This window comes from Ciconia boyciana, chromosome 8 (genome assembly GCF_034638445.1).
Source record: "Ciconia boyciana chromosome 8, ASM3463844v1, whole genome shotgun sequence".
NCBI classification, from domain to species: domain Eukaryota; kingdom Metazoa; phylum Chordata; class Aves; order Ciconiiformes; family Ciconiidae; genus Ciconia; species Ciconia boyciana.
The window spans coordinates 10844491-10860491 of NC_132941.1; the positions used below are offsets into that span (position 1 = coordinate 10844491).

The window sequence follows — 16001 nt, forward strand, 5'->3', positions numbered from 1 at the left end:
GCTAAGTGTAGCAACCTGTAAATTTCTAATGCTTAAAATGCTCCAAAGACATAAATAATAACATGTTAACTTTACTAAAATAAAAGCAAAAATTATTCCACATGGATTACTTAGAAGGCATAAGAGCCAATGAAGCACAGGAAGGATTTAAACTAGCTGGAAGCCACTGAAAAGCTTTAATGATATTACAACCTGAAAAGGGGAAAAATCAGGAATGTGAGAGCTTTTCAGTGAAACAAAACACAGCTGTCCCTAAAATGAAGGTGTTTAAAAAGAGTTGCCTTAAAGTCAATGCAGAAAGAACCACCACAGCTGAGTCAAATTTGGCTAGATTACATCAAAGCTATGCATAAACACCTCATGTCAGCAGCCTTTCATAATTGATACAATTAAAAAAAATTAATTATTATTCCTTTTTCTTATTTTACATATGGGGTAAAGAATACCCACAGGCTCTCTAGGAATGCATATTCATATTCAGAAGGAAGAGTGACATTAAGCTTGTCATTCACTTGGAGTCTATTAAAAGAAGTATGATATTGTACATTTAATGCTAAGCTTGTAAGGGTATAATAGAAAAGTATCCTTGAAAACCAGACATAAAAATAAACAAAAAGTGGAAAACACACAGTGTTAGCTCACATGGCCAACACAGCTGAACAAAGACTTTCAACCTTGTCTTCTGCATTTAAGCCCACTGAGAGGGATGAATAGTTTTGGTTGGGTTTTTTTCTCTTTCAGAGCTTAAGGTAACCAAACAAGAAGATTTTGACATGAATGTGAACACATGAAGTTATTTTGTAAAATATACATAGGGAAATAATTTGTATTTGAGTCATTTTTCCAAATAAGCAAATGAAGTTTTGAGGTAGGTTTGCTGTGGAAATCCAGGGCACTCACACGAGACAGTGTGCTAGGGCAATCTCAAGACTATATGCAGCTCACTGGACAATTGATTGCTTTCAAGCTGAGCCTGCAACGGCCAAATTTTGCTTGTCTTCCTGTTATGCAAGCAGCAGCTGATTTTCAGGAAACTTTTGCAAGTGTAGCTACCTTTGAGCCTTCTGTCCCTCTAACAGATTTAGTTCAAACCATAGATTCAGAAGTTGCCAGAGAGGAGAAATTAAACAATGGTGTAAGAACGATACAGCTTCATTTCCTTAAGGAAAAAAAACTCCCCCAAAATTGGTCAGTAGTTCTAGAATTACATTCTTTTGACATTTTCAACTTAATACTACACTCAGTAGAACCAGTAATTTCCAATACTTCCAAAAATGCTTTAACAAATGCAGGATGTACAATATATGATTATCTGTTATTCAGACACGTGGGACAAACAGCTGCTAAACCGTCCAATCACTTTCTAAAAAACACGTAATCTTAGCGTTAGAGTATTTTGTAACTGAACAGAAAGCTAGTTATTTTGGTTCTACTAACACTACAACAACAAATGGAAATTGGGCTGAAATTCAAATACTTCCAGGTATCTACTACTCTCTGGTTTGGGGGGGGGTGGGGGGGGGGGGGGTGGTGTCAATTAGAAGCAGTACTGCAAATCTATATGACAAGCTTAATGATGTAGCATAAAGAATGTCAGCAGAAGTGAAAAACCCAAAGATACACTTACCTTCAAAGTAAAGGAATACCCAACCTTTAGCATCATGTAGTGTCTTACTTGTGGAATAGCTAAGTCTGACCATAAAGGGCACAACAAGGTCTTCTGTATCTCCTTACCTACCGAGACACGAGCTAGCCAGCTAAAAGAATTCACAAGGACAATAAAGTATGGCCCTCTAGGCAACATATATATTCATTTTATACTGGGTCAATCTCCAATTCAGCGTATAGATCATAAACTAGCCAAATCACTAAGGGTGGGAAGCTGCATCGCTACCACGCTGAATTGCATTACCATTCCCATTCTCCTTCAAACTTACTTGGATGTTTCGGTTCAACAGCTACCCGCACAATTGGTGTAGCTTCAAAGTTGAGAGGTGTAAATGGTGGACAAGCTGGTGACGTTGAGAGTGTTGCAGACTTTAGCACAAAATCTTGCAGACCTCCTATTCCTAATAGAAATTGGGGAAAAAAAAGGGCAAAACAACAAAAAAATCACCCACTGTCATATTAAATGAGACTAAAGACCTGATCATCAAGCTAAAAAAAGCTGAAATTATTCTAATTACAAAAATCAGATTCAAAAATTTCCTCACTGTTCATATAAAGTATCTGTTAAAATATTTGTGCATTATCTGGGTACTCAAGTCTCTGGTGTGACATTTGATACTCAGTCTCACAGTTCCCATTGCATTCCCTCTGTATTTTAAAAAGGCATGTTTATAACTCTGAAGAACAGAAAGGACATGAGGAATTTTTTCCCTTCTAAAATGTCCAATACTTTGTACAGCTCAGACTTATTTTTGGTGGTTTAAATTTAGAAAAATTTAGATTGCAAGAGCCCTCCAAAGGTCATCTAGTCCAACCTCCAGCTGAAAGGAGGGCTAACTTCAAAGTTCGATCACATGCTCAGGGCCTTGTCCAGTCAAGTTTTAAAAACCTTTAATGATGGAAACTTCACAGCCTCTGTTGGCAAGTTCCTCCAGTGCTTAATTGCTCTTATTGTGAAGAATGCCTTTTTTTTTTCTTCCCACCCCCCCATGCCCATTTGGGATTCCCCTTTTCTTCAACCTGAATCTTGTAAAATTTAATTTATCATATAGCAAGCTATTAATTCTAATCCTAATATATTTTATAATGCTGGCAAGTTGGAGAAAACTGAGCTTAAACTGTAGTGATAAGAAAAAATATAGAAAAAATATTAGCTATAAATCTGCAAAATAGCTGCTGTAAATACATATTTAGTCTTGGCTGGCTGGCTGGCACATTTGAGACAATTTGAAATTACTGCCTTCAAATTCCTGACCAACAGGACATCATTCATAATTTAGTCAGGGCTGTAAAAACACTACCAGAAGTGGCTGAGTAATAAGACAACAAATAAAGCTGATACCGATATATACAGTCACTTTTCCTGATTCTCCTTCAATCATAAGCAATGAGCATTGCAGTACTTCTGATGGAATATAAATTAAATGTACATGTAACTTATTACGAGGCAACTAAAACTTTTAGCTCATAATCTGTACCTGCTTAAAAATTAAATTTGCATTTGTAGATTGCTGTATATTTGTGCTCCTTCCTCCTCTTTCTCTCCTACACGCCCAAGCAGTAATAAGCAGAGAAGTTCTTAACCCCAGCTCCCCATTATCACCCTAATACTTTCCCAGGTTCTTTTTTGGCTTAGTCTTCTTTACTTGAGGCCAGAAACAAAGAGGGTCAGCTTCCACCCTATGAGATCATGAGGGATTTTAAATTCTGAAGAGACAGTCTGCTGCAGAGTTATCATCTGTAGAATCAGGCTGTTTCTACAGCTCTGAAGGCTGAATGTCTGGCCAGTAGGATATACCAAAACGTGAAATGTCACTATTTAAGAAAACCTACCTCAACATAACTGGAAGCAGAGCAACACTCAATAGCTTTAAATGCAGGATAGCAGATGCTACAAAGAAAATAAATCTGTATAAACTCTGTGTTGCACCTGACCTATGACCAGCATGTATTTCCTCTTTTTCACTTATTCAACATGTGGTTTGAATGAAAAACAAATGCTGGATCATCATCACCACCAGGGACTGAGAAAAGGGATGGGTCCATTTTATTCTGATCTTCTCCAGCTGGTAAAAGGAAAATTATTTTAGAGTGGGAGGCGAACAGCTTCTTTTCACAGTGTAATGTGAACCAGAGAAGTCAAGTTACCAAATCTTACTTCAGATAGACTCACTCGTTTCTTGACACACATTACAGTACTCTTACCATGATAAAAAAAACCTTAAAGCTCTCTGCTCTTTTGTTTCACATTTGAAGGTAAAAATACATGAATTATACTAGTGTCTGGCAACCATAATACACTAAGAATAAAAAAAAAATCCATCAGTTTTCATGAAAACCTGTTAGGCTTACAACCTGAGCATTTTAATCGCTTAACCGTGTGAGCTAGCATAGAGCAGTGTCCAGTCCTGATGAATCTATTTAATTTACAAATTCTTAGTAATGAATGTTAGCAAAAAAATCCATAAAGATTAAAGGTTCTTGGACACTTTTTTGCATAATATGATTATGAGTGAGTAACTGCTAATGTATTTTCTGAATAATATTAGACGAAGATGTAACATAACTAATTCCAAAGTACCACATGACATGTCAATGGAAGAATTCTACTAATTATGCTGATACATCAGCCTTAAACTTGTTGTTCATCCCAATGAAATTTACCCATACTACTTGAGATCACAGATCTCAAATGTATATTAATGTTAATTACTTGAATAGACTTAGAAAAGCCACTCCAAAATTAAGCTTATAAATACGCCTCCCCTTTTAAGATTTTGTTCTGTTCAGCCCTTGAAGAAAGACATCATTATAACAAACACATTTTACTTCACATTTCCTTTTGTAGTACAATAATTTCAAAAAGAAAGGAACCAAAGGTAAGAAAAAACTGCTTAAGCAAGGAAGGTGAGACAAACTACTGCTCTTTTGTTTTAGGTTAGCTTAAAGAATGAAATGCTAAAAAGCATTGCAAGTATTTTTGAATAGTCATCTCTCAAAGAACAACCTGGTCTACAAAATATGCAGTCTGTCACACAAATAAACATGCACACCAGTAGGCAGTTTGCTGTACATTGCTTTTATTTATTTATTTTTACGAGAAACTGGAGTTAAAAATGTCTATAGGAATTTTTAAATGTGAGTATTAACTTAATCAGGAAACTGCTTCTTTTTATAAACTCTGCCTGTGGTGTGTCACCTAATTTCTATACAAAAGAAAGCACTGAATTCTGACTCTTCAGGAGAGTGTGTAAACTTCAAAGACATAAGAGTTTATTAAAAACTCCTTATTAGAAATATCAAATACTTTACTATATACTGTGTAACACTACTTCTAACACTGTACTTGGTAGCAAAGCCTTTTCTTCCCAGTCAGGAGTCAAGTCACCTTTACAGATTTTATAATGTAAGGCAAAGAGCCATATCTACTAAACAGTTACTACTATAAGTATCTTTTTTTCTTGTGCATAGTCCTGTTGAGATTAAGGGGATTACAGTGTAAAGAACTGCAAAGCAAGCTACCCATGCTTAAAAGTCAAGCCTACTAAGGGATACTATATGAGATTTGCTAGTAAGTATGAGACTAGATTATTTTTTCTTAAATTCGTCATCTACATGCTTTGCTTCTACTGCAGAATAGTATTTTTGTTTTGAAAAAGTATTCCCACATACTACTGGTCACTAAAGAAACGCAGTGCCTGAACTCAACTGGACCTGAACAATAACAGACACTGAAAAATACCACTCTCCAGGGCTCTGTCTCTACGTGCCAAGGACTTAACTGAAAGAAAGGTAATAATTTTACAAAGCTTAACACTCAGACAGAAACACACAGACAGACTAGCATTAGTTCTACGAACTTGATACCACCTTTAAAAGAAACAGGCAAGACTTCAAATATTATGTGGAGATACAATTTTTAAAAGATTACAAATTCTCTCTCTTGTCCTAAAGAAGCCAATCCTACACATAATTGTTTATCAAACTGATTTTTGATAGCATATATTAAGAGTATCATCCACATTTATAGAAATGTAACCAGTTGCTTTTTACATAACTATATTCAGATTACTCTGACAAATCATGCTGTGACCAACAATGAACATATTTCAAAGTATTAAAGTTATTATTTCAGCAGCAATTGTCAACTTGTAGGTTGAAAATAAGACTTCCTCTGAATAGACAAGGAACTCATTAAAAGCCTGTGAGATAATGTTAAGAAATACCTTCCGAGTCTGGTTGTTTGTCATTTAAAAGTAGACCAAATTATAGTGTACATCAGGGAGAATTATTACACAGATGGAGAAATGTTAGATTTACAAAGGTCCTTCTTTTGTTAAGTCCTTTCTATTACTTGCCCTAGAAGATAAGAATAGTAAATCAAGTATATACCTACTTGTATCACCAGTGTTTTTAACACATGATAGAAACTAAATGGTAAAAATAGATAAGAACATCAGGACTGAAATTTTCAAAAGGAGTAAGAGATTTACTTTTCGCTTCTGTGTCTTGCTGGTAACCACTACACCTTAGACACTAATTTTGCAGCCTTTAAAAATAAAGTACACCCTTCCAGCTGAATTCAGCTATAAAGATCTGAACACATAACAGATCAATTTCAAGATATATGTAATTAGTTTCCTTTGATGTAGAAAGATTTAGCATTTAATTTTCTTTCAAGATGCAAAAAATGAAGCAGACACCACCACCTTGCATAACTTTTTCAATCAGATAAGGAAATAATTTCGTTTGCAGTGTGAAAATCAAACAAAGAAGAATTAAAGCTGTTTAAATTTTAACTTCTGCCACATTGTTATTAGCCTCAGCACATTAGTTCAGTGGATCTTTATCTTCTCTCACTGATGATATCACCACTTAAGAATCCGTGGCTGCTTTGGAATGGAGACATGTCAAGCTTTGGAATAACACTGTAAGGAACTAAGTAAAGCAAAAAGCTAACGTTAGTGTTCCCAGTAAGGCTCTGCTTGCACTGAAATATATCATTTCTTATCAACATTGTTTGTTTAGAAAGGTTAAGACTTTACAACATGCAAAGCCTCCTGGTTTAAATGCTCCATGCACTGCACTATGGATCAGTGAAGAAAGACCATGCAAGCTCATTGGTAATTCATGTAAAAGGAGGTGTGATGAAAACTTTTGTAAATCTACACAATCTGAAATCTTAAAAAGAGCATGTGCAAAGGGAGTGTACAAACAGACCTCTATAATTTTCTTTGGGCAGTAATACAGATACTTTGTTTTCCTCCCTAGCGAGAGACATTTGAAAAGAAATATTTTTCAAAGGTGCTTTAAAAAAAACACATATGAGAAAATAAATTCACAAATCCACCTTAAAAATATCATTGGCTCTTAGATGTTTCCAGTTTCTCCTTAAAGTAAATAAAGCCAACTAAAACAGAAAGGCAAAATGTATTTGAAAAAATTAATGAAAATAACTCCATAACAATCATCATTCTCCTTCAAATCTATTCACAGGATTCTCCTTTACCCAGTATCTAGCATAAGCCTAGAAAAGATTACACCATTAGCACACTGTTACCTATTAGGGTGCCTAATATTGGTTCACTGTTTCTACATACACTTTAAGTATCAGCCTCCCTCCTTCCATTACTATCCCTAATTAAAAAAAAAGGGGGGGGGGGGGGCAGGAGGGGGAGGAGAAAAAAGAAAAAAGAGGCGGAATTTTGCAAGGGGAAACTGGCTTTTGGTAGGATTAAACTAGGTTACAATAGTATGCCTTGTATATTTGAGGAATCTTAAAAGTGTTTTACAAATTACTGGGATTAAATAATGGTAACTGTAGGGACTTCGGACAAGTAGCTACTATGGCTTAAGAATACCTTGTATTATACATTTATCGCCTCAGATTTTAAGCATGTTTCTCTTGAGTCTCCTGGGCACTGCATAGAGACATCTGAGGTCAGAACTTGACCTTTCTATATTAGAAACTGTTTCTGGAAAGGAAGGGAATGTAAATCAAGACACAGACCACATTCTAGTTGAGATTTCATCAACTTTTTTCCATAATACAGACCACATGTTAGCACAGATTGCCGGTGAGCCTCCTCTTCTCATCTGTAATTGTGCACTTCCCCCTCAAGTGTTCTTACTTGCTTCCGAAGCAAGTGAAATTGCTTGTATGGAAAACAGAATATTGTGAAGTATGTGCATTATTTCAGCTGTTCTCAGTACTTTCCAATCATTTTACAGAAAAAGTTAATTCAACATTTTCTTTGTATTTCACTTCCTCTTTCCCAATGTGTTTTTTTAGAGCTGAATCTCTAAAAATCACCAGTACTCAATAAACTGTAGAAGCTCTGTCCCAGTTTCTTCATGAGCTTCAAAGAAACAAGTTCTACCTAAATATGTGCTAGAGATTAACAAGCAGAAACATGAATTCAGTTCCTCAATACAAAGGTGTTAAGTTATACTTTTATTGCAGAACCTTACTTTTAGGTTCACAGCAGTTTGAGGGCAAATTGAGCATAACTTTCTGATTAGATGAGAGTAAACTCAGACATATTATTAATGCAGTTATAACAAAATTCCCTCTCCCCAAGGGACACAATCATGCAATAGGATATTAAATGCAATAAGCGACATTTGACACAAGCACCTCAATGCTTTACTACTGAATCATCGAGTAGTAAAAGATGAAAAAGTGCGAGGGCACCCCACTGAGTTCTTTTAGGAAAAAGACTAGCAGTTCAAAGAACAAAACTGTCTGCTTTTAGAAGAACTGCAAGGAAAGCAGTAACGTGATCTAACAGCATGTTCCACTAAAATCTCCTATTGCACGACTATAGTTTTGAAAAGGATTGCAAACATATACAATGAGTAAACAAGCATCATTTATCTTCTGCTGCCATTCTTCGGAAAAAAACACCATATATTTGATTAAGTACTTAGACTGCATGGTAACATACATCTCCTAACTGTTGATTGAGTTGACAGTTGTAATTATGAACTTTCCTATACTCTTCTCACACTAGACTAAAAACAATTTCAAGGAAACTATAAAAAACCTTCACATTAAGAATTTACACCTTTAAAATGATAAAGTGAATGGATGGAGATCTACCTGCACTCAGTTTTTGTGAAAAAGCAGAAACCAAAGCCAAGTCAGGAATTTGCTTGCTAAAATACAAATTTACCTTAAAGTAAACAGAATTAAACCCAAATCAGTTAACATTCCAAATCTGACTTCTGGGTTTACAAATAGGTGTAGTCAAAATAAAATATTGATTTCCTTAAGTTGCTTAATGAGGCAAATAAATATAGAAGATGAAAGTGTTTCAGATAATGATATTTTTCTTATGCTACAAAATTATTTCATTTGTCATGCCATACTAATTTTTGGAGCTCAAAACTAAAGTAAATGATCCTGATTTTTAAATATTTATGGTCAAGCTTAATTTTAGCATAGAAACTTGAAAGAAAGTTCATGCTTAGACCTCTACCCTGCCCCCATTCCTCTTTACGTATTATGGAAACAACGCACTGATAGCTTCACAACAAAAAGTAAAAAAAAAATAAAAAATAAAAAATAAATTTACTCCAATTTAAGTTACTTTAATCTTTCAGCTGTAAAGTGTTCTTGATAAAGGCACTAAACGGTACCTTTTGTCCTTTTATAAAAATGTTAGTATTTCTACTCAGTAGTATACATGTAATATATTTTGCCTGAGCCCACACATTATAATTCCTTTCCATACACCAGCTCAACTTGACATCACTTGAAAGCAGCAATACAGAACAACAGTAAATATGTGGACAGATCTTTGTACAATGTGACCACATAGGCACTGGAACTCACTTCGGTTAGCCTGTACATCAAATTAATACTTCCATTACTGCATGTGGAAAGCATTTAGCACCATACAGAACTCTTCAAGGGTTTCTGAAACACAAACCAAATTTTAGATTTAAAATTACTTTGTATAAACGATTTTAATTTGACCCAACAGCAACACATCTGAATTTACTTAATTTTTTTCTAAACTACTTCAGAGGCAGTTCAGCATGGTTGTTGTCCCAAACAAATGGAATGTAGGAATGGTTGCTTCAACATATTTACTTCGATAATCTAAAAGTCCCTTGAAATGCTGATCTGTTGGGTTTTTTTATTAGTAGTAGTAAATGTACTTTCATAAATAAATCCATGAAATTGCATATTGTACTGGAAAACAGATCAGCTGAATTCATATGGAAGATTCTATGCGAGGGAAAAAATTTTGCCCAGCAATCCTCTAAGGAAAAAGAAAGCCTTCCAGACAACAGAGCATTAACTATGCTCTCTAAAGAGAATAAGTATTTTTGGAGATGAGAAACGTCTCACAGGTATAGCTCTGGACATTTCTAGGAAGCCTCCCTAGTTTGTCCCACAGATAAACACATGCTAGGTGTCTACTGATGATTTCTACTGGTTCAATGACAAAAGTATTTAACAAAAAAGTTCTTTCATTTGTAATTCCTATATTGAAACTCTGCAAGACTTCAGCTATAATGTTGACATCTGCCTCATAGAAGACAAAAAAAGATGGGGCTACTGATGCTTCATAAAGCTGTTTTGTACATCATTATAAATCGGTAATAAATCTTATCCATGAAAAAATGTCAACAAACCCCAATAAAACATTGAAGTGTTTGGTAGAATGCTTTAGTTAGGCTTGATATCAATACCTAATTAAGTTTGCAAAAGGAACACACACTAAAAGACCTAAGATTCGTCACCCTCAAAGTAGCAGGAGAACAAGACAAATCTCTATGTTCCAGCAGTCCTCTAGCAAAGACACAGTTTATATTGCTTATATTTTGGACAAAAGGAGGAGAAAGTTAAAGAGGAGAAAATTCAAAATATTTTAAAATAAACCTCTCTGGCTCACTGAATATATATCATAGTAGTTACATTAGTAGAGTTACAATTTCTCTACTTTTTTCTCTATTACAGGACCACCATTAATAACGTTAGCTATGCACACATGCTCAGTTCTGGAGATCTATTAAAATAGGATCCTATTTTCTTACGTCTGTAACATAAATAGATTATATATTGGAAGTATTAATCAAAACAATCACTTCTCACTTTATTAAAACGTTTTTTCACCTACATTGAAATGTATACAGAACTTCAGAAAGCAAGGAAGGGAGGCAGCAGCCCAAGGCTGCGAGGGGAAGCATTGAATCAATTGTGCTCTATCAGACTGAGCATGAAAAGTGTTCAACATTAGACAAAAGGAGATGGAGGCGAAGCCTTTCCATTTAAAAATGTAGTAAAGTTCAATATTCATTTTTAAGTAGACACTGGGAAGACATAAAGCCCCGTACAATATTTTAATATTTTTGTGAGAGTACTTGAGGCAAGATGCGAGTGAAGATCTAAAGTTCATTAGGGTTTTGAGCACAATAGCGAACTGAATTCTTCTAATTTCTTGACCAAACGCTTCCCACAACAGAGCAAAATAACTAATCTCAGCTAATAGATCAATAACATCAAATGATTTCTTCATAAATCAGACTAGCTATAGCATAATCTAACAACCAACCAACCATTAAGAGAAAATGCCATTTTAGGTTTTATTCAGTTTTAGTAATGTGTCCTAAAAATGGGCAGACTTCATGTATATACTGTTTTCTTAAATTGAAGATTATAAAATATAAGTAACATCTGTTACTTCCCAGAATCAATTGTAAGTGGTGTTAAAATTAATGAGGCCTTCAGGCACTGATCTTGCAAGGAATTCATTTTAATCTGTAGAAGTCTTGGAGGTTTTGTCATGTTTGCCCAGAAAAAGCTACATGAACATATTGCTCGAAGTTCTTCATTACATATCCTAGGTACGTGGGGAATTTGGAACCTACTACTAGAAGTGCCAATTACAAAAGACAATGGTAGTTAGTTTAAAAGCTCATTAAATTTTGTCCATACTTGTGCTGATTTTAGAATTTGTTTAACTGTAGAATCCCAATATACTTGATTTACATTTCATCAGTTAAAAAAAGAATATGAGGCCTTTATCATTCAATACATCAGGTAAATGCAAAGATAGACTAACCAGTTACTAGGGTATTTCAGACATCACAAGTAGAAGCAGTATACCAATTACTAAATGTGTACAATACCCTGTGGGAAATGCCCTACTAAGTCATTGACCATTTATCTTGTTAACTTGAAGATGTGCAAGTAACTAATTAAAATTCAATTTTCAAAATTCAATTCAATGCTCTCCTTTAAAGGCAACCCTCCACTCCTCCCCCCTCCCCCCATCTGCCTAGAAGTGATTTCAGCTTGCTTATTTTGTTGTCTTGGGAAATATGGCTTGAAGTGTTCCAAAGTACCATGAATAATGGATCATTTCAGTCTACATTATGCAGAAGTTGATGTTTATTTTAAATACAATAATTTTCAAGAAAGATAAAGAATAATATAAAATTTGATGTCCAGCTAAAATAAACCTTTAAATAACTCATTTGTAGTTACAAGCAATAATATTTTTGGGAATAATTAATTGGAAGAAAGATTCTAACAAAAGAAAGCACCTTCCCAATGCCTCGGATTAGGACTACTTGACATAATGGGTGTACAAACAGATGGCATGAGAGGGAACAGGGAATGCCTTAATTACACTTGTTATATCAGCAGCCTAGGAAGTTACTGATAAGGAGTTATTTATCATGTGCTCCAATTTAATAGCAAAATAAATTCCAAAATAAACAGAAAATGCATTCAAATGAAAAAAAAAAAAAAAAAAAAAAAAAAGAAGTTACTGCCACATGAAAACCTATGACTGGGCCATTAATACTGATCTCAGATTGAAAGGCGGAGATATGCTCCAAACACATCAAATAAAATTTAGCTAGAATAGTGACAAATTTTTAGTGAAAATTAAAGATGGAATTCCAGAAAGTTATTTCAAAACACACAGAGGAATCATTGACAAAACTACCTAAAAATACAAAATAATAAAATTCTGGAGAAAGTGTTCTGCTAGACCTTCATTATTCCAGTTAAAAGAGGTTTTTGTCACAGCGATTAAAAAAAACAACCTTATTTTTCCACAAAATTAAAACTATATTTAAGTCATGAATTTTACAAGTCAGCTTCACATTAAGTATTTGTGGCAGTCTGCATCTGTGTAAACTAAGCATACCAAAATCATGTCTATTTAAAACATAAAAAAACCCCTAAAAAGTAAGACTGCTACTCCTTATCCCCCCAACCTTTTTTCCCCAAAGGAAAGGAAAAAAGACTGCCATTTCCCCCCTAATTTCTGATTACTTCAGTTAGTGTATCATTGAGAGTAATTACTGTAATTTCTAGTCCATATAACTTTGGCTTCCTAAAATATTGCAAAATATTAACTTTTATTAGCTCTAGGTCAAGAAGAAAATGGGAAAAAAATATACAGATCATTCTAAGATACGAGAATTCTTAAGACTAGTGCAGAAGACCACATCATTGAATTGGACTTTAAAATGTTCCTCTATTTCAAAATGGAGAAAAATTAAATAGAACTAATCTTGATTGTTAATACCCCCTTGCAAAAAAGGAACTAATAAGATTTAATTTTATTTACATCCCATCAGTCTACATGCAATGGTAACATCCCCAACATTGCTCTCTTCATTTGTTAAAAACATGAGCCTCATACTGACAAAAGATACCAGGAAGGGAGCTTGGAGCTTTTAACATCTCCACATCTGGCAAACCCTTAGTGTTTAATTTCCTTTTCAACAGTAATAACACCAGTCACTGAGTGCTTCGTTTGCATTAGAGGATAAAAGGAAAAGAGACCCCACTCCAAAAGGTAGTCTAAGAACATCATCTCAAATACAGCTGGGATGATCTAGCTGCCAGTTGCCATCAAAAAGAGCAAGCTTGCCCCCACTTCTGGCTTCCCCAGCACTAGCATTTGTCACATTCTGGGTGAGCCAATTCAGAATACTAAATAAACAGGGTAAAACTAACCTAATAAAAAGGCAATTTTCCTTCTCACCCAATTTTCACTCCCTCAACTAAGAAAGGACTAATACATTGCTAAGAGACACTGCTTCTGACACGTTGCCCAAGAAAAAGCAAATCAACATATTAATCACAGTGAAACTCCTATGGCATGGCGAAGCCAACCAGAAGTCTAGGTTTAACAATCAGCATCTTACAGAACTAGTTAAGAGACCCTTTTTCCCTCCCATCCACGTAGAAAGTGGAGCTAACGCCTCATGGTCCTGAAACAAGTTAATTTGCCACCATGCCCCACGGCTACCCCCTCAGAAACTAGATCGGTCTGGCTAACGTTTTTGCTGACTAAACAGAAGAGTCCACAGATGCGGTATCATGTATCACCCACAAGCAACAGCAGTGACTCGGCTGCTGCTGCAAGACAAAACAAAACCTTAAAACACAGAACGTCAGCTGCTTTTCTGAACAAAAGAAACGTGGCCATTTGCCACTGCTAGGTGTCAGCTTTAAATGCTTTGGAAGAGTTCTGGGTAGATGAACCTTTTCTACTAAAAATGAAAAGCATTTCTGCTAAAAATGGCTGCTTACTTAAATGACTTTTTTTGGTTGAGAAACAACGCTTCCAACACAGTATATGTCATACTTCCTGACAGGATTATGTACACAAAAGAATCTGTTAAAAACGGAGTATGTTTTTAGTCTCATTTCCAAAGTAAATGCAATGCTTGTAATCACACAGTCTCCTCTCAACAACTTTTAAACATGTTGTCAACTTCCCCTCAGTTCACCAGTGAGAGAGGAGAGAGGGTTCAGATATAATTAAGTTTCCACAAGTTATGTAAAATCAATGGTTAAGTACTGAAGAGAGACCAAAATTGGTGAGCTCAGTGAAAAAAAGGGCAGGCAAAACACGATCATTATATATCCCGCTTGCAAGCAGCTGCCTGGCGACCAGCATGCGCATCCTGGCTGGCCAACTGGGACACGCACAACTGCCGGATAGGCGTAGCTTAGAGGGAAGCTGAGGATTTTAAGGACACCAGTCCACAGGAATCCAGGCTTTGTTAGTACCCCTGCTCAGAGAACTTGCTTTTTGAACATGCCACAAAACAATTAGTCTTTTGTGGAAAAGCTCTGAAAAATGTAACCATCAGGATTCCATACATTTTAGGTCCCGTTTTGAAAGCTTCTCAACACACAGCTCTTGGCATCAATGAACCATGTAGGCTCTCTTTAGAATTCATCACGTGTGCTTTCAACTTCCTTGTCCTCAACAGCTCCAGCAGACTAAAGAGGGGGGAATCGGTTTGAATGTCTTTGCTGGTGTGTAAGTGCAATAACTGATGTAACAAGAACTACCAGCAGGTTTGCATTTTCATTTAGATTAAGGGGCTCACAGTCATGCAACTCGCAATGGTTGACCCATTTGCATAAAGCATGACTTGTACAAATCTTAACATATGACACTTGGAAAACACCAAGTATTTAAATGAGTATTTGTTGCTCAATACTATATTTCAGAAATCCAATTAGTCACCGAAACAGACTTCTATCAAAATTGGCAGTGATGATACTTTAGCCCATGAAGCTTAAAATGACAGTAACAGATAAACTGACTTATCTCCCATACATTAACTTAAACAACTGTATAATTTATACATTCCAAGTGTGGTTTTTCTATTTCCCCACCAGCACATTGTCTTGGCTCAGGTCTGCCTACATTCACATCAATAATAGTGTGCTTAAACCAACACCAAGTGCCTTTGAAAAACCTGCCCGCTTCAAATTCATGAGGATGACAGAAATCTCTCCATTCTGTAAGGCAAAGCTTTCACTCACGTCTCAGCTGGAGTCCTTAAATTCACTGCATTTTTCCTATTGTGATATCACTGTCTTCACACAAACAGGCCCAGAAACAAAGATGGCAATATAAAATGCTCGCTACCAAATTAGGTGAATTATCTACCAAAACATGCCTGCACAAAGGAAGGTTACCAAACGCAAAACCCCACAAAAAACAGTAGCTAGAGTCCATGACAGTTATGACAGAAGAGCAGTCTTGGAAAATGGAGCCTCTCATTTTTTAAAATCACTGGCTTGAATTTTGCCCAAATACATAACAGACCTCGCTGGAGAGAATTAGGTAGTAGGGAGCAAGAAAGGTTAGAAAAGAACCATATTACTTTTAGTCTTAATTAGATGCAAAAAGGTACCTAAATTTGGTTCCACGTATCAATGCCAAAATTTCAAAGTCAGCAGCTGTTCTGCATCTTAAGACAAAAACTCAGTAGTCAGCCCCTCAAACATTACCCTTATCTACCTATAACTGGAATTAAACAATTCTTTATAAATA

At 35.5% G+C, this 16001-nt stretch overlaps 1 protein-coding gene across 2 annotated transcripts in view; it reads right to left on the bottom strand.

The window, feature by feature from the left end:
• Positions 1-16001, bottom strand: part of EFL1 (elongation factor like GTPase 1) — an 81800-nt gene that overhangs the window by 25953 nt on the left and 39846 nt on the right. For both annotated transcript variants that reach the window (XM_072870535.1, XM_072870536.1), the window contains exon 16: positions 1938-2069. In XM_072870535.1, coding sequence (XP_072726636.1) covers positions 1938-2069 — 132 coding nt within the window. The remainder of the gene's footprint in view (positions 1-1937; positions 2070-16001) is intronic.